This window comes from Zootoca vivipara, chromosome 5 (assembly GCF_965207765.1).
Source record: "Zootoca vivipara chromosome 5, rZooViv2.hap1.1, whole genome shotgun sequence".
Classification (NCBI taxonomy): Eukaryota; Metazoa; Chordata; class Lepidosauria; order Squamata; family Lacertidae; genus Zootoca; species Zootoca vivipara.
The window spans coordinates 95,157,579-95,180,319 of record NC_142588.1 but is presented as its reverse complement, the minus strand read 5'-3'; the positions used below and the strand labels follow the sequence as shown (position 1 = coordinate 95,180,319).

The window sequence follows — 22,741 nt, the reverse complement described above, 5'->3', positions numbered from 1 at the left end:
TGGAGTCTCCTTCTTTGGAGGTCTTTAAGCAGAGGCTTGACAGGCATATGTCAAGAATGCTTTGATGGTATTTCCTGCTTGGCAGGGGGTTGGACTGGATGGCCCTTGTGGTCTCTTCCAACTCTAGGATTCTATGATTCTATGAAATATTAGGGGAAATGTGTGTGTTGGGGGGGGAGTTCATACAGAAATGTTTGTATTAAGAGACAGTCATATTAAAATGGTGGTTAATTTTTCAGGCAGACTTTAAAAATAAATTACAAACTTGTGTAGACATATGGAGAGGTGAACTCAAGTCTGCAAAAGTGAGAAACGGAGAGAAACCGAAATTGACCTATTTGCCCACCCATCCCAAATGAGGGCTGTATTCCCCCCTGGGTGACCTCATCAGGATTGGTTTCCAGACATTCTGCTGCCTTTAAATACTTGGGTTGCCTTTATGGGCTGGGAATAAAGCGAGGAGAACACTTGTTTTAACTTAGGGACGGGTGAATCTCTGTCATGGTCAGTTCCTTTCCATTTCTCTTTTTTTCCAGTCACTGAGATACACATAGCTATGCACGCTGTACCCTAGAATCTACACTTTTGTGTCCATTGCTTGGCACTACAAAAATGCAGAGAAGTGTGGATTTTGAAAGCTGGCTGTGTTTCAGTTGCGCCTTGTTTTGGGAGGGGTGAATTAGGCCAATTTGCCTTTCTATGTGAGCTGAATCAAATGTCTCCCCGGTCCCTATTTTAGCTCACTGGCATTTTAGTGCAACATCCTAAATTTTAAAAGTCTATGGCAGGCACGTCCAACAGGTAGATTGTGATCTACCAGTAGATCACTGGATGTCTGTGGTAGATCACTGCTAGATCACTGGCACCCCTAAAAATAGCTCACCCAAAAATTTCCTCCTCCCTAAAAAAGCTGAACAACTATGACCTGAAGCCCTAAACAAAAAATGGGCCTTCCTCCCTCCTAAAAGAAGGTCAACAAGTTTGACCTAACCCCCCCCCAAAAAAACAGGGCTTCCCTTCCTTAAAAAAACCTCAACAGCTTTGACCTGAACCCCCCAAAAGGGGGTAGATCACTCCCAGTTTTTAACTCTGTGAGTAGATCACAGTCTCTTGGGAGTTGGCCACCCCTGGTATGGCAATCCACTTGGCATTTTTTTCAGGATGTGGAGAACCACAAAATCAATTGGCATCAAAATGAAAAGAGAAATTCAGGCCAAGGCAAGCAATGTGTTACTTTTATTAGACATCACTACAGGTACATTCCACCATGAAGTTCTCCCCCCACCCCACCCCCAAAATGAATGGGCACCTTGCTGAGCCCATTCATTCCAATAGGATGTGTCTGCAAAAGAACAACATGCTTTTCGAATGGAGCAATAAGTAATAGAGGCTTTTCTTTTAACAAGGAAAAAAAATCACTCTCACACACAAACATTAAACAAAAATCATAAACAAACCACATATTATGCATCAAGTTAAATTAATCAGGATTATCCATTAAATTAAATTAAATTTATTGCTGCTGGCATTGCAGCATTCCAAGAATGTGGGTCATTATCCTCACGAATAACTGTGTGGATCTTCTGGCTAGCAAGTGGGGGTGCAGGATCATAGGCTGTGGAGCGATTTGCTCTGCATGCAGAAGTTCCCAGGATCAGCCCCCACTACAGTCGTACCTTGGAAGTCAAATGGAATCTGTTCCAGAAGTCCGTTCTACTTCCAAAATGTTTGGAAATCAAAGTGCGGCTTCTGATTGGCTGCAGAAAGTCCTTGCAGCCAATCGGAAGCCACGGAAGCCCCGTCGAACGTTCGGCTTCCAAAAATAGTTTGCAAACCGTCACTTCCAGGTTTGTGGCATTCGGGAGCCAAAATGTTCAAGAACTAAGCTGTTCAAAAACCAAGGTATGACTGTATCTCTATCTAATAACGAGTATTCACATAGAGAAAGTCCTTCTTTACAAAGCTAAACTGTGGAACTCCCTCCCACAGGAGGCAGTGGTGGCCACCAACCTAGATGGCTTTAAAAGAGGATTGGGCAAATTCTTGGAGGAGGAGGGGACTTTTGATCGCTACCAGCCAGGATGGTTCTACTATGCCCTCCACAGATGAAGGAAGCAACACTCCTGAATGCTAGTTATGGGAGACCGCAGGCGGGGAAAGTTGCTCTTGGGCTAGGGTCTTGCTTGTGGGTTTCCCATTGAGGCATCTGTTTGGCCACTGTGAGAGCAGGATGTTGGACTGGATGGGCCATTGGCCAAGGCAGCACCGATAGAGGGGGAAGTAGGTGGCATGACATGGAAAAGTCAAGTCCTTCAAAGCTGGAGGAACCAAGTCCTTCAACTGGATCAGCTCATTTTTGTCAGAGTTTTCTGGCAAGACTTCAAGACTTCAGGCCCAACAGGGCTGTTCTTCGGTGGGCCAATCAAGTATACAGGTTTCAACTTGACGCTGTCATTTATCATCAAGTGAAGAAGATGTTCACAGAGAACTCTCCTAAAGATCCACATGGAAGCCTGTCTTCTTCAGTGGGTGGAGAAAAAAACTACTTGTTTGGGCAAGACAACAGCTTGGGGGACCTGATGAGGCCCCGTTGAAGAACAAGTGCCATAGCGCGGAAGAACTTCACGCAGCACATAATTAACCTGCGGAACTCACTCCCACAAGATGCAGAGATGTTCACTAACTTGGATGTTTTAAAAGAGAGCCAGAGGAGAGGGCTATTCATAACAGAGCTATGATAGCTCACTCAGTGGAGCATGAGACTCTCAATCTCAGGACTGTGGGTTTGAGCCCCAGGTTGTGCAAAAGATTTCCGCATTGCAGGGGATTTGAGTAGGTGGGCCTTGTGCTCTACATTTCTATGGTTCTATGGCTATGCCAGAATGGCTATGCTTTGCCCTCCACTGTCGGAGGCAGAGATGCTTCTGAATGGCAGTTGCTGGAGATCACAGGAGGGGAGAGGACTTTTGTTCTCAGGTCCTACTTGTGGGTCTCCCGTGGGCAACTGGGTGGCCACTGCAAGGATGCTGGACTACATGGCCATTGGCCTGATCCAGCAGGCTCATCTTACATTCTTAAGTCTTGATGAGTGCCAATGAACATGGAATTTAGGCTTAGTTCTCACTGGGGAGGTCAACCTGCTTCTGGGCTACATTGCTTTAGACTGCAGTGGGGGCTCACTTTATCCTTATCCCCCCCCCACACACTCCCTACACAGGTTGCGGGCCTGCTGGCGATTCCCTCGCTGCGAGAAGTCAAGTTACAGGGAACCAGGCAGAGGGCCTTCTCGGTAGTGGCACCCACCCTGTGAAACGCCCTCCCACCAGATGTCAAAGAGAAAAACAACTACCAGACTTTTAGAAGACTTCTGGAGGCAGCCCTGTTTAGGGAAGCTCTTAATGTTTAACAGACTATTGTATTTTAATATTTTTTTGGAAGCCACCCAGAGTGGCTGGGGAAACCCAGCCAGGTGGGTGGGGTATTAATAATAATAATCATCATCATCATCATCATCATCTTATTATTATTATTATTCATGGGGTCATGAAGAGTCGGACACGACTAAATGACTAAACAAATAATATATTATTATTATTATTATTATTATTATTATTATTATTATTATTACAGCTCTAATTGTCTAAGTGCCAGGAACACTTGTGTACAGGGAAGCATTCAGTTACGACGGTTGCCATCCACATTCTGCAATGTACAGCCCAAACACAGGTCAATCAGCTTACAGAGAATTAGTTTCCAGTTCAGAACAAATTTAGGAGAACGAGGGATGTTGGGCCCTTTCGAGCATGGCATGATAACTGAGGTGAATGAAGATGCTCCAGACACACCAATCTCTCTACAACCTGTTTGTGTTGTTAATAGCAATGTGAAGCAGAACTGGAACTTATCCAGAAGAATTCTGGAATTTCTCTGAAGCACTGAAGAAGGGAAAGATGACTGTTATCCTAATTTAAGACCTCCCCCACCCCCACCCCAAGTTGTTGTTTAGTCGTTTAGTCGTGTCCGACTCTTCGTGACCCCATGGACCAGAGCACGCCAGGCATTCCTGTCTACCACTGCCTCCCGCAGTTTGGTCAAACTCATGTTCGTAGCTTCGAGAACACTGTCCAGCCATCTCGTCCTCTGCCGCCCCCTTCTCCTTCTCCCCACCCCAAGTATTCTCACTGATTGACATTTTTGGATTTAGTGACATTAGAAACAAAGTAAGCTAATGGTGAATCTGGAAAGTTAACGTTTAACATAATTGCCTTAAGATGTGTCAGTAGAGTTGCTTAAAAAAAAGAGAAGCAAAGAAATAAAATTGCATTTCACACTTAAAATTTGGATAAACTCAAAATTCTTGATTTGAACTGGGGCCAGAGGGGAGAAACAGCTGTGCCAAATTCTGTTTCAGCTTTGGTGGGGAGTCAGTTCCTCTGCCAATATTCTCCTGCAGCCGTGGCACTGGTTTCTGTGGCCCTGGCAGCAGTGGTGTCACAATGGGGGGGCGGGGGGCGGTGCACTCCTGGTAGCACGTCTCTGGGGGTGGCAAGGCGGTGCCACGTCACGGTGGCACGAGCAGCCATCACGCCGCCATCACGCCGCCACAGCCACATGTAGAGGATCCTCCATTCGCGGCTGCAGCCGTATGTAGTGACGCCACACATGCGCACTATGTAGCGATGCCCCCCCCCCCGGCGCACGTCATGTTTGCCACTCCGGGTGCCTGAGCGGCTTCCTCCGCCACTGTGATCAGGATTGGATTACACATTTGGACAGGCTCAGAGTAGACCCAGCTCCCTTCCAACCAAACCACCCTTTGCTAAAGTAGGGCATTTCTGGCTGTAGTCGCAATGTGCTCTGGTCACAAAGACACAGCTGCAATTAATTCTGGAAACTGCACAATTAGCAGCAGAAAAGAAGAAACTGGATTTCAGCTCCCGTACCCAAAGACAACTGACCTGGCAGTCTCTTTCCACAGGGAACTGACAACTCTGTTCTCAGTTCTATGCAGGGTGGAATCTCCTTGCCTACACTGTCGGAGGCAGCAATGATTCTCAATCCCGGTTGCTGGAAAGCACAGGAGGGGAGAGACGCTCTTGGATCCTGCTTATAAGGGTTTCTGACAGGCATCTGCTTGGCCACTGCGAGAACAGGGTGCTGGACTAGGTGGGCTCCCTCTGGCCTGATCCAGCAGCTTCTTCTGATGTTCTCCATGCTTTGGTTTCAGTGCTCATCTTACACCTTCCTGCGCTGGCAGCCATGCCTCCACTAACTTCTCCATGACACACCAAACAGGACAGGGCTCTGGGTGGAAGGAGAGCAGTCCATTTGTGGCAAAACAGTAATGGGCCAAGGCAGCACCGATAGAGGGGGAAGTAGGTGGGGTGAAATGGAAAAAGCAAAGTCCTTCAAAGCTGGAGGAACCAAGTCCTTCAACTGGAGCAGCTCATTTTTGTCGGAGTTTTCTGGCAAGACTTCAGGCCCAACAGGGCTGTTCTTCAGGAGGCAGCGGGGGAAAGTGCAGCTGGGGGTACATACTGTATCTTGCCTCTCCCTGCTCCAGAATGAGCATGAGGCAGGCAGGCAGGCAGGCAGGCACTCATGCGGGCAGCTCTTTGTGGACTTCATTGCCTGCCGCTGCCAAAGCTCATCTGACCCACGGATCTCCAGGTCTGAGCCTAGTGCCCAGCAGCAGCTACAGAGCCCCTCTGAGCATGTGCAAAATGGACTGCCATTGATACCCTGCCGGGAAAGCTATAGAACATGGCAAGGTTTCTGGGTCTCCTCCTTGGATAGAAATCACAAAGTTGCAACTCTCCCAGAGCAAATGGAGCTCTCAAACTCTTTGGGGAGCACATGGGAGGGAGTTGGAGGGAAGAGGAAAAGGTTTCCGGCAGGAGCCATGTAGCTTTGCAAACTTGCACAGAGCATCACCTGCCTGCCCTCCACCTCTTCCCTGCTCCTGGTTTGATTGTCTGCATCAATCAGCCTTGATCCATAGATGCGTGGCTGCAATTTGCATCTGGGCAGTGAGCTAGACCTCCACAGCTGCGTATCAGACTAGCAGTAGCAACGATAGTCCTAAACCCTCCCATTCTCAACAGAAATGCAATAGGGCCTTTAATATTTTTTTTACCACTCTTAATCTGTAAACACATTGTTTTCCTGGCAGTGCTGAGGTGGGTTTTGGGTTGGGGGGTGGACAGGGAAGAGCTCCTTCACTCAGGCTGCTTGGGTACCCAAGTCAGCTTCCACCCTCCATCCTCATCCCGGCGCACGAAAGCCTGTCCCTGGCGGAAGGTGTGCGTTTTGACGTTGCAGTGGGGGCTCAAGGAGGTGGTGAAAGCCACCTCCGTTGGGTTGGGCGAGGCATCCGAGCAACAGGGCAGCTCACAAGGCAGCGGAGGGTTGTTGTTCTCAGGCACTGAGAAATGGCAAGGCAGCTCGGGTGCGTGACCCAAAGGCTCTTCCCTGTTGTCGCTCGTCCTGTCCACGGACATCAAAGCAGCACATCTGTAAACAGCTGGCAGGCTGTCGTCGCACCCAAAGCTCGTTGCCTCAGGTGGGTCTCCGATGAAAGAGCCCAGGGGAACTTCTGGGGTCAAGGCACTGTAGTTAGCTGAAGCAGGAGACTTGTCAATCGTGTCAAGGTCTTTGAGGCCCAGCGTCCGGAGGACCCAGGTGTCCACGTGGGGGTCGCATGGCTCTTCGCAGGCGGAGAAGGAGCCCAGGAGGTTCCGCCTGGCCTTCTGTGGGTGGGACGCCTCGCGAGGAAGGGGGAGGCCTTCTGCTCTCAGCCTCCGCTTGCCACTTTGGAGAGGGCTGCGAGGTTTCTGGCCGCTCTGCCGCAGCAGCTTCTGTTTGAGAGGGCAGCGGAGAGAGGGGGACAGAGAACATCTGATGAGCAAGTCTGAGAATATTTTGCAGTTTATAAGCGTAAGAGGCTGGAGGGGGGAATCTGCCTACCCAAATACACCTGGCGTAGCAAGGGGGTGTGATGGGGCAGTCCACCCTGGAGGGGGGTGACACTCGGCACGCCCCCCCGCGACTCCCAAGCCAAGCGCCACCGCTTCAGCACCGTGCGGATGGTGCCGGGATCCTCTGTTTGCCGCTGCAGCCACGAGTGGAGGATCTTCCCTTCGTGGCTGCAGCCGTGAGCGGCTTTGGGGGCCACTGCTGTGTAGTGCGCATGTGCATGGTGACGCTGCACATGTGCGCTGCATGGCGATGTCCCACCCCCCCGCGTGCATGCCCCCGGGTGCCTGCCCCCGGGTGCCGCTCCGGGTGCCCAAGCGGCTTCCTCTGCCCCCTGGTCTGGAAGGGCTATAGCACAGCAAAAGACAGATCCCAACAGCATTTACAGGATATCAGCAAGAAGTTCCAAGGCAACCATTGATTGGAAATGAAGCAGTATGGACATCCCAGAACTTTTGCAGGTGCAAACAGTACTGAAAGTGGGATTGTGTGTAACAGCCCCAAAAGCATCCCAAGCGCAAATAATCATGGATGTGCAATTAAAAGGATGTCTGGAGAGTCTCTGGGTGAATTCAGAAAGGAACTGGAAATAAAACTGCCCATATCATAATGCCTTCTGCAAATCTATGGTGCGACCGCATTTCTGCTCCGCTCACCTCAAAAATGATCAAGGGGACGAAGTGAGGAAAGATCAGCATTTGGGACTCTTTGGTTTAGAGACAAGGCAACTAAGAGTGGCAGGATAGAGGCTTATAAAATTATGCCTGGAGAACAGAAATATAATGGTACCTTGGTTCTTGAATTTAATCCGTTTCGGGAATCCGTTTGACCCCAAAACGCTTCGAAAAACAAGGCGCAGCTTCCGATGGGTATCAGGAGCTTCCTGCACTCAATCAGAAGCCGCAGAAGCCGCTTCGGACATTCGGCTTCTGAAAAACGTTCGCAAACCAGAACACTCACTTCCGGGTTTGCAGCGTTCAGGAACTGATTTAGTTACAGGTAGGTAGCCGTATTGGTCTGAGTCGAAGCAAAATAAAAAAATTCCTTCAGTAGCACCTTAAAGACCAACTAAGTTTTTATTTTGGTATGAGCTTTATGCATGATCAAGCTTTCTTTAGCCCCTCAGCCCTTGCTTTTCCCCCGCAGGACCAATTGCAGTCATCAGCAGTCGTTAACAGCCATCTACAGGTTTACCACTCCCATCAGCCCATCACCCATTCCCACCCACCCACCACCCACCCTCTGAATATACATAAGGGTCTGGTTACTTCTGTCTCAGTGTATCTGAAGAAGTGTGCATGCACACGAAAGCTCATACCAAAATAAAAACTTAGTTGGTCTTTAAGGTGCTACTGAAGGAATTTTTTTATTTTGCAGGAGCTGATTTGTTCAGGAACCAAGCCATTCGAGGACCAAGATACCACTGCAGAGCAAAGAACATTCTTATGTTCTGAATGGGTCAGGTGGCTATGTCCCACAGACCATGGTCTATCTCTCTCTCACTCCCCTTCTCCCTGCCCTGGTTACCTTGGTTTTCTCCTCTAACTGCTTGACCAGAGCAGAGTTCAGGAACTGCCTGAGGTGGTTGTTCTCCTCCTGCAACCTGGCCAGCTCTTCCTCCTTCTGCAAGAGGGTGTCTTGAAGCTGCGAAATACAGAGAAGGGTGAGGACGAGAAGCTCCGCAGCCCTGTAAGCCAAACTGCTAACTTTGCACGGGTGCCTTTGGAACCCGACACCCAGGAGGGAACCCAAGGGAGCCAAGGAGATTAGGAGCACGACTGTCCCAGCCTTACTTCTGACTTTTTCTATTCTCTCCTCGTGTATTTGAGGAGATTCCTTTGAAAAACGTAACCACAAAAGCACAAAAATGTGTGCAGGAGGGAGGAAAAAGTCAACAGCGAACAATGCGCAGTGATTAAACACACAGGGATTAGCTCTATCACAATGCGGGGCTACCAGTTCATCTCCTTCTCCATTTTCAGAGGGGATTTCAACAAGGCAAGAGAAATTAAAGGGTCCCCTTCAAAAGTCATCCCAGCTGCATTTTATACCTTGGGGCAGGTGAGCATGTAAGATCTGCGTTGTAACACTGGCCAGCAATGCTTAAACTGATATTCTCATGCGTTCTCCGAGTTCAGTTGCAATAAATAAACTCCGGTTTTCGGCATCAAAATCCCAGCCTAATTTCGGGTTGGTGTAGATTCACAATTGTTACCTGTTTGTTCCTGTAGAGCTGCGTGGAGAGCTGGTCTCCAGACCCTCCATCGTCTTGGAGGGAGATGCCCAAATTGCAGAACTGATCTGCAGCAACAGAGAAAGATCAAAGAAGTCAGAGAGCTGGAATTGGGGGCTACAAGAATGTGATGCATTTGGGGGTTTGCCTCAAAGGGGGGAACCCCCAGGGGTCCCCCAATTCACCTATTTTTCCTCCGTAAGATCTGAAGAACTGGATGCTTTAGTTGAAATCCCTGCCTTGCAGGGGGTTGGACTAGATGACCCTTGGGGTGCCTTCCAATTCTATGATTCTATGTCTGCAGGTGCTTGGGTGGATCTTAATGGATCAAGACAAAAGTCTCAATTTTTAAAAAAGACACTGATTAACCATTGTGGAAGGGCGTACTCTTAATTTTCCTGGATAGGTTTTCAGCAGGCATTTAAAAGTTGGCACACAAGGTGCCTGCTGAATTTCCAGTGGCAGGGAGTTCCACAGGGCTGGGCCAATGACACTAGATGCTTGGTTTCTCACTGTTGTCAAACGAGTCTCGCCAACTTGCAGAATGACCAATGACACTCCTAAGAAGACGAGAAGAGCCTGCTGGATCAGGCCAATGGATCCCATCTAGCCCAGCATCCTGTTCTCACAGTGGCTGACCAGGTGACTGTGGGAAACCAGCAAGCAGGATTCGAGAGTAAGAACCACTCTCCCTTCCTGAGCTTTCCAGAAGCTGGCACTCAGAAGCATCCTTGCCTCCAGTGATGCTCCTGTAGGTGGTCTCAGGGCCGCTGAGACATGAGGGTTCAGGCACCCTGGGCCAAAGTTGCTCAGGGCTTTGTCAATTAATAGAAGAACCTTGATTCTGGCTGGGCTGTAAGTGGGCAACCAATGAAGATGCTTTAACAGTGGTGCCGCATGTATCCGTGGTGTCTTCTGAGCTACAGTCCGGAGTGGCGGCTACACAGACCATCCCAAGAGAAAGGCCGTCCCTCCCTCTTGCCCCATTAAAAATGAATTCCTTCCCCTAAATAATACTTGATCACCAAGCTCTCTGCTGCAGTTTGCCAAACATCCCCATTCTGAGCTGTTCTTGGCATCCCAGGGCCAAGAGGAGCTGGAGAGGCCTGGAGTACCTTTCAAGGCCCACTCAGACCACAAAGGCAACACAGCCCCTCTCTTGCGCCCCTCGAGGGGCTGGTTCCCACAAGCCCTTCGCCCCTGCTCAGAAACCTCGGGACTCCCCGCCGCCATGACATTTGTTCCCAGGAGCAGAAGGGTTAATTGGCCTGGGGGGCAAGTGTGTGGGGAGAGATGCAAGTGGCTCTTGTGGGCTATTTAGAGTCCAAGGAGTCCTCTCCAGGGCTTAATTTGCAAAAGGAGAGGGGCCCAGGATGAAAGCGGGACTGGGAGATGGCGCTCCCTTGCAAGGAAACTGGTCTGTGCACGAGAATCAGGGGTGTGAAGTCATCACCGGTGATGCTTTGCCTACAGGAAATAGCCACAGTATATAAAATAAAATAAAATAAAATAAAAAGTAAAATGGAACATGATAGTGTCTCCAGCCTCAGGCTTACCAGGGAGAGACCAGCTACACCAAGGAGGAAAGCAGAGTAGAGAGAAAAGGCAGAGGAGGGAGATCGAAGAATATAAGAAGAACCATTGTAGAATTGTACAGCTGGAAAGGACACCAGGGGTCACCTAGTCCAACCCTGGGCAATGCAGGAATCACAGCTAAATAATTCCTGCTAGGTCAGGAATTCAGTGTTAGAAACTCAGATATGGAAGCTAGACACCAAGTGGCTCCTTCAACCAGGGTTACAGTCACCAAAACATAGAATCATAGAATCATAGAATCATAGAGTTGGAAGAGACCACAAGGGCCATCCAGTCCAACCCCCTGCCAAGCAGGAAACACCATCAAAGCATTCTTGACATATGCCTGTCAAGCCTCTGCTTAAAGACCTCCAAAGAAGGAGACTCCACCACACTCCTTGGTAGCAAATTCCACTGCCGAACAGCTCTTACTGTCAGGAAGTTCGTCCTAATAGTAAGAGCTGTTCGGCAGTGGAATTTGCTACCAAGGAGTGTGGTGGAGTCTCCTTCTTTGGACAGAATGCCTGGTTGCCATTTTGGGGCCAGGCAGCTTGAACATTTTGGTTCCTGGAATTCGTTCTGATTGTGCAGATAAAATATAACGGATGAAATTCTACAGGATGGGGTATTCGTGTGTGAAAACAGTCCAGACCTGAAGATCCCCAGGCAGGCACCTCCAGATGGGAGAGATAGAGACAGATAGGGCAGAAGACACGGAGACCGGCAGTAGGTGGCGCCAGAGGCACTGACAGGCAGAGCCATCCTCTGGTTGTAAGAAAGGAAGCAAGCATGTGGGGATTAGCTTATGGTTACCAGACGTCCCTGTTTCCCGGGAACAGTTAGTTTATAGATTTCATAGTAGGGAGTGAATGTTGCGTGATTGGTTCAACGGCACAAGACACATCATATGGGGACTTCCGGCGAGGCGAAATGGTGGGTGCCACGGCAGTGAGCAGCTCCTGGAGCCAGCCAGAGCCAACTGCACTACCAGGCTGGCTCCAGGCTGCTGAGACTGCCGCTGCCGAGGGGGAACCAGGGATGCCTGGCGTGTCAACTGGGGGAACCACTGACACACAAACACCCGCAACCCAAATCGAGCCGGGAGCGAGAGCACTCGGCCACCCAACTGACTGCCCAGTGGCACTCCGGGGCCAGGAAAACCCTGGAGCTGATGCAGGGAGAAGGAGGAGAGGAGAAGGAGAAGGAAGAGAGAGAAAGAGGAAGGAGGAAAAAAGGGGGAGCCCCCAGCTTGCCGCGCCGCTGCTGAGGAAGAGAGGTAAGAGAGCACAGGGAGGGCAAAGACACGTGGCTGAGCCCAGGCCCGGCCTGAGCCTACTCCACGGCGGCTAGCACTCCAAGAGAACAGGCCGGGGCCCAGAGGAAGGCTGCGCGACAGAGGAGACCACAGAAGAGAAGATATTACAGTACTTCTTAATTTTTTTAAAAAATAAAAAATTCTATTTTCAAAAAAAAAAAGTGTCCCTGGATTCTTTGAAAAAATCTGGTAACCTTCGACTAGCTGGGGTTGGTTGGTCAGCACCCCATCGGACCTGATGGATCAGCCTCTGCTCGACTTGGCACAGAGACCACCATTTTTGCAGTCCTTGTCCTAACTTTGCTGGCAGTGGGTGAAAGGGAGGCAGGTGCCCTCTGATTCTATTCAGGCCAGAACTCTGGAGCCTCTGCATCACAGAAGTGCTTTTGTGATTCCCTTGAGCGGCTGTGTCTTAAAGGCTTTGGACTTCCAGGCAGGGAATGGTTCTGGCGCTGTTTTGAGGTTGTGTGTGTGTAGAAATCATTTACTAGAATAAAACAAAATAAATGCTTAAAAATGCATAATTGACTTATGGAACTCCCTGCCACAGGAATCAGTGATGGCAACAAACTTGGATGTCTTGAAAAGAGAATTAGAGAAATTCACAGAGGAGAAGAGGGCTATTGGTGGCTCCTAGCCAGGATGGCTCTGCTCTGCCTCCACAGTCAGAGAGAGGCAGCCATGCTCCTGAATGCCAGTGGCTGGAAACCACAGGAGGGGAGAGTTGCTCTTGTGCTCAGATCCTGCATGTGGGTTTCCCATAATGGGCATCGTTCAGCCACTGTGAGAACAGGATGCAGGACTAGGTGGGCCATTGGGCTGGTCCAACAGTCTCTTCTTATATTCTGCTGTCAGATTGAAGACACACAGCATTGATGCTGTGAAGAAATTGCTAGTTTTTTGATGCTGGAAGTGAAATCCCATGTGGGTTTTCTAAAGGGGAGAAGAGACCAAGAAAGAAGATTCTAGCTGGTACCAGATCAGGGTTTTTCCCCTGGAAAGATGTGAAGAGGGAGCATTAGCCCTCTCCTCCTCCATGAATTTGCCTGATCCTCTTCGAAAGCTCTCAAAGAGGGTGACCATCCCTGCCTCCTGTGGGAAGAAGGAGGCCCACAGGTACCATTATGCACTGCAAGAGGGAGGACTTGTTTCATCTGTGGATCTTCCCACACTCCGCTTCATGGCTTTTTGTGTTTCGAGAGAGGGAGACATGCTTTACTCTGTCCACTTTCTCCACGCTCTCGTGGGTCCCTTCCAACTGATTTGGGAACCCCGCTGCATGCAAGCGCCGCCGCTGTTCCCCCGGCCTTCTTTGCAGGGAGGGAGCCAGGGAAGCCCTAGCCTAGCGCCTTCCTACCTGGCCCGCTCCCCGACGGAGAGTGCGAAGCTGCGAGCGCAGCAGCCGAAGGAGGAGGAGGAGGAGGAGGAGGAGGAGGAGGAGGAGGAGGAGGAGGCTGGAGGGGGCGGGCCGAGGGGGGCCGAGGCGGACCAAGCGCTCCTCCGCCTCCTCTCGCCTGCGCGCCCGCGCCGCGCCTGTCCGGCCGTCGGACGGCTCTTCCTTACCGGCGACGGTGCTGCTGCTGCCCGGTGCCTCGTCGTCCTCCAGGAGTCCCGCGGCTGTCCAGACGGCGTCGAGCCAGGTCTCCGGGGGAACCTTTGCCGCCGCTGACGTCGAGTGGGCCCAGGGGCGGACGCAGACGGGGCCCCCCGCGAAGGCCGGCGGCAGCTCTGGACAGGGCGCGGCGCTGCTCTGCCAGGAGGGAGGAAGAGAGGAAGAGGGGTGGGGTGAGAGGGAGGAGCGGAGAAACCCCCCTCGACGGCGGGGCGGGGGCTCCTCTGTCGGGCTGCGCGCCCAGGACCCTTCGACGGGATCCGGAACGAGGGTCTGAAACCCTCAGGCACACACACACACCCTCCAGCTTCTCTCTGTCTCTCCCACACACACAACACGTCTTCCACCTGGTGCCCCTCACGATGGTAGGCAAGGGGCGCCCTTGGACTGGGAAATTGCTGGAGGGGTGCACCTCTTGCCTCCCCTACGGGCTCTCTTTGCAACTGCAAGCCACACACACAGCCCCCCACCCCAAAAAGTGCCCTGTACCGCGCCTATCTAAAGGTGATGGGCGGGCAGCGGGTGGGCTTAGACGGGGCGGACTCTGCCAAAGCATTCCCCCACCACCCGCAGGAAGCGCCCCCACGAATGACCTCCCCCCCCCTCGGTCCCTTCCTAGCGCCTCTTTCACCGGGCGTCCTGCCGAAGGCGCCCACGTCGAGTGGCGGGGATGGGGGTGGGGTGGGGGCTGCCGAGTTGCTTCTCCCTTGGGCTTCTGGAATCCGAGCCCGTCGAAACTCCCCGGACAGTGACACACACGCCTCGCTGGCCAGCTAGAACATCCCGGGAGTTGGGGCACAGAGAACACCCACCCACACTAAGAGGCAGACCCTCCTCCCTGCCCAAAACGACCCCTTCCCGGCTTACCATCTGGCAGGTTGGGGTCGGGATCCGGTCGTCCCCCCGCCCTCCCCTTTCTACTCCGGGGAGCCTTCTCCAGCCGGCAGCCCCACGACGGGACGGGACGGGCGAGGAGCAGGAGGCGAGTTCTAATCTAGTGGAGAGTGGCCCCCGCGCGACGCCTCCTGCGCGCTCCTGCGCCCTGCCGTCTGATTTGGTGCGAAGCTGTCAAAGTGGTGACGAGAGAGCGAGCGAGAGCCCTGGCTCAGGTCCTCCTCACAAGGAAGGGGGGAATGGAAGGAGAAAGAGAGAAGGAGGGAGAGAGGGAGGGAGGAAAGAGGGAGGGAGGGGGCTGAGTTGTGCCTTGCAATCTGCAGAAGCTTCGCTCCTGCCAGAGAAGAGTCGGGAGCGCTTGGGCCAGTTTGTTGGGAAGCAGCGCTGGGCGACCTGGCTATTAACCGTAGGCAAACCAAGGAGCCAACGGAGCATCTTTGATCCTAAAGTGAATTACTTGGGGTGGATGCAGAAACTGGACAGAAGGAACTCCAAGCGAGAGATGGGGAAGGATAAGAAGCCGCGGTCCCTTGTTGGAACCAAAGGGTGTCAAAGCCAACCATTTCTTTTTCTCCACCGGGCCAGCAAGAAGTCAGCAGCTTCCCACTTCTTTTCCGGGGGGTGGGGCACCTTTTTCACCCTGAAGGGTTTCAATGCAATGTTGAACAGGCACCTGGAGGTGAATGATATCAAGGCCCGCTGCTGTTCTGTCAGGTTCCCCTTTTTCTAAGTCCGTGGCGTGGCTCTGGATGATGCTGTCCTTGCAAGGTGGCATCTAGGTGTGAATGCAGGATAAAAACCGGGGGTGGGGGATGGGGGTGAATTTCTAAACTGAATGTACAGCTCAGATTTTGTAATCAAGCCACAGATACTGGCGATCTTGAGAAGCAACGTAAGATTTCTTTATTCACTCATAAAACGTAGGTCTCCTTTTTCCCCCCCACCCATCTGGTCCTCAGGAATGACAGAAGAGCCCTTGCGTTTCATAGAATCAGAACTGTAAGTGTTGCAAGGGACCCCAAGGGTCATCAAATCCAACATCCTGCAAGGCAAGAATCACAGCTAAAGAATCATTGGCAGGTGGCCACCCAAGCTCTGTTTAAAGACTTCCGAGGAAGGAGAGCCCACCACCTTCTGAGTGAGTCCATTCCACAGCTCTTAACCATCATGACGTTTCTTCTAAGGTTTAGTCAGAATCTCCTTTCTTGCCATTTGAATCCATTGACTTGGGGCCTCCCCTCTGAAGCAGCAGAAAACAAGCTTTCTCCTTCTTCCATGTGGTGGCCCTTCAGAGATTTGAGGATAACTCTCGTTTAAAAGGAAAGGACTTCACTAGCCCTCGGCACCCCAGGATGGATTCAGCAACCAAATTTGGCTACCTCATGAGAAGAGAAGACTCCCTGGAAAAGACCCTGATGTTGGGAAATATGGAGGGCACAAGGAGAAGGGGACGACAGAGGACAAGATGGCTGGACAGTGTTCTCGAAGCTACCAACATGAATTTGACGAAACTGTGGGAGGCAGTGGAAGACAGGAGTGCCTGGCGTACTCTGGTCCATGGGGTCACGAAGAGTCGGACATGACTAAACAACTAAACAACAACAACCTTCTTCAAGCCTTTGCAGAATAGTCACAGTTTGCTCGACTTTCTACAGGAAAAAAAGTGGGGGGGGGGGCTGGGTAGGCAACAGAGCACCCATGGGGAGAATTTCACCAGGAAGAGCCATCTACTAGTTATTTCATGCTCATCATTAAAATACCCTCCAAAATGCATAATAGTTAGCTTTTTCTTCAAATAGCACCATATAGATCTCTTGTTTTCTCTTGCAGTTCAAAGGACATCAGTTTTTGAATGCAAGAGGGAATCATATTACACTATTAACTCGAGTGTGATGAAAATGTTTGATAATACACAGGACCCCTCTAGATGTTTTTTTATTAAAAAATGCATTCATGGCAATTTGTGATCTGGGGGTATCAGGGCGGTCCTAACCAATCCTACTTGCAATATTTTACACCTGCAAAAGTTTCAGGGTGGACTGGATATACGGTTTCCTTTGTGGCCAGAATGTGCCACACACACACCAGCTTCCTAGTGAAATCTACTAAATTTTCACACCAGAAATGTTTTGGGTTCACCCCCACGTCACCCACTCTCTCTTTTTTGTTCCATTGTAGTGCAAGAGTGCCTCACCAGTTGACAAAAATGTGGCAACAGCTACTAAAGAATCATAAAACCATAGAATTGTAGGATCAGAAGGAACTCCGAGAGTTATCTAGTCCAACCCCCTGCAATGCAGGCATAACAGCTATAATAATAATAATAATAATAATAATAATAATAATAATAATAATATATTATTTGTAGCCTGCTCATCTGGCTGGGTTTCCCCAGCCACTCTGGGTGCGTTCCAACAAAGATTATAAATACATTGAAATGTCACACATTAAAAACTTCCCTAAACAGTTAAAGCACCCTTGACAGATGGTCACCCAACCGTCTGTCTAAAGATCTTCAGGGAAGGAGATTCTGCCCCCATCTGAGGTCACGGAATCATAGAACTGTACAGTTGGAAGGGAACGCAAAAGGGTGCAAAGTGGGGCTCCAGAACAGAAAAGAGAAGCTGCTTCAGAAACAGGGTTAGGAAGGGGAAAAGAAGGTTTTGGCCATTTCATAGGATTCAAAGGGGAAATTTTAGGGGGTTGGTATGGAGAAGTGGGGAGTTGGTGAGCAGATCGAGTAGGGGTGGCAGAGTATATATATAATACAGAAATTACAACATAATAGAATCATAGAGTTGGAAGGGACCACAAAAGTCATCTAGTCTAACCCCTGCAACTTTTGCCCAACATGGGACCAGAACCCACAACCCTAAGGTTGAGTTTTGTGCTCTACCCATTGAGCTACCAAGGCATGCACTGCTCTTTGTTCAAAGGAAGCTGACCAAGGAGCATAGGAACCTGCTCTGGACCAAGTCAGACTCATCTGCTCAATACCAAGCTCACCTAGCTCAATGCTGTCTACACTGACTGGCAGCGAATCACTAGTGTTTCAGGCAGGGAGTGTCTCCCAGCCCTACTCAGAGATTGAATCCAGGACTTTCTGAATGCAAACCTTGGTTTTTTCCTCATCTGTATGTGAGCATAAAACAATGCGCTTTTAAAAGCATGTCAAATATAGACGGAAGGGTTGTTGGGTCAATTACATTAACATTCCTCGCTACATATCTGATTCAAACTCCTCTTCCTTGCAAGGTTCTCATTCCAAAATTGTGTCCAACATAGACAATGAAGGTATAAATCAGTGCCCATTCTTTTGGAGCCTCCCTTCCCAAGATAGCCCAGCTCACAACAACTGGCACGATGAAATGCCAAGCTCAGGCTAAACATGGGGCTGCCACATATGACCAGCAACCATTACATCCCGCTACAGTATCTTATTTTTCCTTCTTTTAGTAATTTCAATGTGTGTGGCAGGTTGACAAAAAAAAAAAAAGTCCGCACTGGGTACCAACTGACCTTGCTATGCCACTGAGAAGAGGGGGGGGGGACTTCAAGGAACCTCGATCAACTTGCAGCATCTCAAAGATGGGATCAGTTTGTAATACAAATCTTAAGCCCAACTCCTTTGTTAGCCTTGCTAGGAATAATACGTTAATCAAATCAGTGTTTATCCCACCAGGATATACTGACATTTTTGCTGGCAGAGGCTCATTTTGAAATTACTAAATCTGGACAACAGCCCTGTCAGTAGACTCAAGGGATGCTCAGGTGTGGTCCGTTGTTCTGGCCAAGATATTGAGCTGTCAGGTTAGGGTGGCCAGAGACAGAATCTTCCACATGAGAGCCATCTTCAAATATTTGAATAGTCGTTACATGGAAGATGCATCTAGCTTTCTTTCTTGTCCTCTGGAGAGTAAGTCCTGAACCAAGGGATTAAAGTTACAAGAATTGAGATTCTGACTAAACTTCAGGAAGAACTTCCTCGTAGTTGGAGCTGTTGGACATGGGAACGGTCTCCATTGAGAGGATGCAGACCTCTTCATTGGAGATTTTTAAGCAGAGGTTGGCTGACCATCTAGATGCTTCATGGAGACTTTAGTTGAGGGTAGGGGGTTGGACTGCCTTGTAGGGGGTTGGACTGGATCAGGGGTCAGCAAGGTTTACCTCGCCTGGGCCGGTTCACTCCAGCGGAGATGCCTCTGTGGGCTGGATTGTGAGAGTGCGTGGCTGCGATTTCCTGTGTCTGCATCTGCGCAGACGTGATTTCTGGCACCGCGGAAGCAAGTCCCCATGCTGCGCGGTGCCAGTTTAGCACAGCACACGGGGACTTGCTGAGCAGGCGGCTCAGTTTGGGGGGTGGCTCGTGGGCCAGTTAAACGACCCCTGAGGGCCACTTGTGGCCCATGGGCCTTGGGTTGCCTACCCATATAGATAATACTTTGGGTCTCTTCCAACCCAGAAGTTCTATGATTTCATGATCAGTTGAGATAACCTATCCTGACTAAAAACCAGGAAGAACTTGACAGTGGAACGGGCCGCCTCAAGAGGTGATGGACTCTCCTTCCTTGGAAGTTTTTAAGCAGAGGTTGGATGGCCAGGGGGTTGGACTAGATGACCCCTGGGGTCCCTTCCAGTGCTACAATTCTATGATTCCCTACGGTAATTCTATGAACATCCTCAGACTCACAGAAACATCGGCGAGACCTATTGGATGAGAGTCTTTAATATGGATCAGAACGTTCTTCTTAGTAGTGGTTCTGACATGAAGCTGCTTCCCTCCTAAGAAATGACAGACTAGCTGCTCTTCTCGTTGTTCGTAGTATTTTAAATAATGTTTTATTATAAGTGGAAAAGCAGTAAAATGCTTAAGAGAAAAAGATGCCAACCATGGGACTGTCTCAGGTGGTCATCGGTCCAAAGCAGGATGTGCCCTTGACTTTGTCTTTGGCACCTGTGGCTAGCTCCATCATGTATGTGCTCCAGCCAGTTCTGCACATACCGTATATATGCTCAAATTAAAACTCGCACCCACTTTCTAAACATCTCGGTAGGCATGCCTGAACAAGAATATTTTTAGCAGGCACTGAGAAGACTACAGTGAAGACCCATGTCCGATATCAATATGCAGGGAATTCCAAAGTCCCACATGAAACAATCAAATGTGGGGTGGGTATTATGAGGTGCCTGTCACGGTGCCACTTCTGCCAATCCAGCCGGCTGAGTGGGCATAGATGGGGTAGGGTGATCTCGCAGGTGCCTTGCTCCTTATCAGGGTTTGGAACTGATGTAACTTTATGCCAGCTGAATTTATGCCAGTTTACTTCACGCCAGGTTCTTGCACATGAGATTGCTCCCTAGGTCACCTCCCCCCCCCCCGAAACCAAGTTTCTACATTGGTCACAGTGTGCCTTCCAGCCTGCACATGCCATCTAGAGGATGGAGGGTGTATTGCAAGCATGGGGATGAGAACAGCATTTCCTCTCCTTAAGAGTTTAGGACAGGCATCCCCAAACTGCGGCCCTCCAGATGTTTTGGCCTACAACTCCCATGATCCCTAGCTAACAGGACCAGTGGTCGGGGAAGATGGGAATTGTAGTCCAAAACATCTGGAGGGCCGAAGTTTGGGGATGCCTGGTTTAGGAGACCAGCAAGTGGGGGGGGGATGCTGACATTTATCAGTACATCTGAAGAGTGAATGTTTTTGGAGAAAGAAGAAATTTCACTGTCTCGCAAGGGGCATTTTACCAGGACTCACAAAGGGTAGATACTAGAAAGGGGAATACTTTCATCGGAAGCAATTCTGAAAGATGCCTGTCCACCTCAGGAAGCACTGAGTGCCACCAATTAATTATCCATTGCCACCCCAAGCACCAACCCCATTTTCATTATTTTCTGGTGTTTATTAGTATCAACAGTGCTTTGGAGAAAAGGCAAGTATGAGGCAACACGATAGAAGTTTATAGAATTATGCACAGCATTGATAGAGAAACATTTTTCTCCTTGCCTCGCAACATGGTAAGGTAGAGAGGTAAAGGACCCCTGGACGGTTAAGTCCAGTCAAATGTGAATGTGGGGTGGGGCACTCATCTCGCTTTCAGGCTGAGGGAGCCGGTGTTTGTCCACAGACAGCTTTCCGAGTCATGTGGCCAGCAGGACTAAACCGCTTCTGGCGCAACGGGAAACCAGAGCTCATGGAAACGCCGTTTACCTTCCTGCCACAGCGGTACCTATTTATCTACTTGCACTGGCTTGCTTTTGAACTGCTGGGTTGGCAGGAGCTGGGGCAGAGGAACAGGAGCTCACTCCGTCACGAGGATACGAACCGCCAACCTTCCGATTGGCAAGCCCAAGAGGCTCAGTGGTTTAGACCACAGGCAGCTCCTGCTGGACTTAACCGTCCAGGGGTCCTTTACCTTTTGCTCTCACAACATGAGTACTCATGGGCATCTAAAGAAGCTGAAAGTTCAAAGAGTGAGAACAGAGGGTGAAATGAAGTTATTCACACAGCAAATAGTTAAACGATGGAACTCTCTCCTGCAGGAGGCAGTGATGGCCATCAGCCTGAATGAGTATTAAAAATAATAACAATGAGATGGATTCTTGGAGAGGAGAGGGCTATCAATGGCTACTAGCCAGCCTGGCTCTGCTCTGCCTCCACAGCCAGAGGCAGCAATGCATCTAAATGCCAGTTGTTGGAAACCGCAGGAGTTGAGAGGGCTCTTGCGCTCAAATCCTGCCTCCTAGTTTCCCTTGGGGGCATCTGGTTGGCCACTGTGAGAACAGGATCCTGGGCTAGATGAGCTGCTGGCCTGATCCAACAGGCTCTTCTGATGCTCTTGAAGAATGAAACAAGTACCCCAAACAAGGGAGCAAGCAGAGTTGGCAGTAAGAAGACAGAGCCATGGGGAATGGTCCCCTAAGGATTAAGTGGATCGCCTAAGAGGATTAGGCCAGCGACAGGACCTCCCTGGGGTGGCGTCTGCAGTGGAGGTGAGCCCTCGCTGGCCAGGCTGCGTCGTCCAGACCTTCCTGTCAAAGGGCTTCATTAAGAGCAAAGTTTCCTGTTGCTCTCACGGCAGTCTTACTCTGCCCCACAAACCCTGCGCCCCCCTTTTGCAAGGTATTTGCTGATGCAGGAGTCTCCATCCTTGTTCCTCGAGTGCAAGGCCAAGAGGCGAGGCCACCAGCCTGCTGGGAAAACTTCATTAGTTGGCTTTCTGGGCTGAGGAATCGAGCTGGAGCTGGATTAGTTGGGACGGCAAGATGCCCTTCTGTGTGGGGCTGAGGGCTGCCACTGCTGCCTAGCAGAATGTGTGCGTGTGGTTTTATCCTGCCTGGTCCACAAGGAATAGTAAGCACAGCTGTAAGACTAGAGCAACATGCACTTTGGCAAGCATATATTTATAGAGGATGACGGTTGGCAGAGATATTTGACTCAGTTTGCATTTAAATGCGAACACACTTAATTCACCCTTTCTGAAACCAGACACCAAGTGTACACCCAGAGCTATCCTTTGAAATCTTCTTCAGATTTTTGCAATGCAGTTCTGCAGCCAAGCAATGTATACAATGATGCCTCTACCAGGGTAAAGGGGGTGTAGAATCTATGTATCAGTGGGGTTTCTCTTTCAGTTCATTTGGAAGCTGCAGTTGGTGCAGAATACTGCAGCTCAATTCAGTGGTGTAGCATGGGTTGCCTGTGCCCGGAGCCCTGCAGAGGGAGGGAAACAGATGAACTACGCATGCTCATTCAATTGCCTCAGGCATCCATGTCACCCAGAATATCCCAGCTGAAGAAATAAGAAAAGAAGGGCCATTCCATTGTCTGGAGAGGTCTCTTCTTGGTTTGCATGAGAAAACATTTTCAACAGAGCCCAGTGACGGATGCAGGCAGCTATATTGAGGCAGCACCAAGTGTTGAAATTTTGCACCCCTAACAATTTTGCACCCAGAGCAACCGCCCCGTGCCCCCTGATGCTACACCACCAGCACGATTGCTGACAGGAGTGAGGCCTTGTAGCATTGAATGCTTGTGCTCAGAGACCTGCACTGGCTGCCCATGGCTGCTCTGGTCAGACCTCACCTGGAGTACTGTGTCCAGTTCTGGGCACCACAGTTCAAGAAGGATACTGAC

At 50.2% G+C, this 22,741-nt stretch overlaps 2 protein-coding genes across 2 annotated transcripts; one reads left to right on the top strand and one right to left on the bottom strand.

Moving 5' to 3' along the window:
- Positions 1-1,218: 1,218 nt before the first annotated feature.
- GMNC (geminin coiled-coil domain containing) lies at positions 1,219-14,710 on the bottom strand. Its single transcript, XM_060274261.2, has 5 exons — positions 14,578-14,710; positions 13,662-13,848; positions 9,191-9,276; positions 8,503-8,619; positions 1,219-6,857 (listed from the first exon to the last, which is right to left on the bottom strand). Exons 1-5 carry the CDS (start codon positions 14,578-14,580, stop codon positions 6,219-6,221), a joined length of 1,032 nt encoding a protein of 343 aa, XP_060130244.1. The 5' UTR covers positions 14,581-14,710; the 3' UTR covers positions 1,219-6,218.
- LOC148685820 (uncharacterized) lies at positions 14,359-16,530 on the top strand. Its single transcript, XM_088669362.1, has 2 exons — positions 14,359-15,195; positions 15,564-16,530. Exons 1-2 carry the CDS (start codon positions 14,381-14,383, stop codon positions 15,919-15,921), a joined length of 1,173 nt encoding a protein of 390 aa, XP_088525488.1. The 5' UTR covers positions 14,359-14,380; the 3' UTR covers positions 15,922-16,530.
- Positions 16,531-22,741: the final 6,211 nt, after the last annotated feature.

What these genes read in the sequence shown, in the direction of transcription:
- GMNC (XM_060274261.2), bottom strand. An exon ending in CAGCAGCAGCACCGTCGCCG is followed by an intron (nt 9,277 to 13,661) that starts GTAAGGAAGAGC and finishes CTGTTGCTGCAG; the next exon opens with ATCAGTTCTGCAATTTGGGC. An exon ending in AGTTAGAGGAGAAAACCAAG is followed by an intron (nt 6,858 to 8,502) that starts GTAACCAGGGCA and finishes CCTCTCAAACAG; the next exon opens with AAGCTGCTGCGGCAGAGCGG.
- LOC148685820 (XM_088669362.1), top strand. Translation starts at nt 14,381, where the DNA reads ATGGGGGTGGGGTGGGGGCTGCCGAGTTGCTTCTCCCTTGGGCTTCTG. An exon ending in CTCCACCGGGCCAGCAAGAA is followed by an intron (nt 15,196 to 15,563) that starts GTCAGCAGCTTC and finishes TCTGGTCCTCAG; the next exon opens with GAATGACAGAAGAGCCCTTG.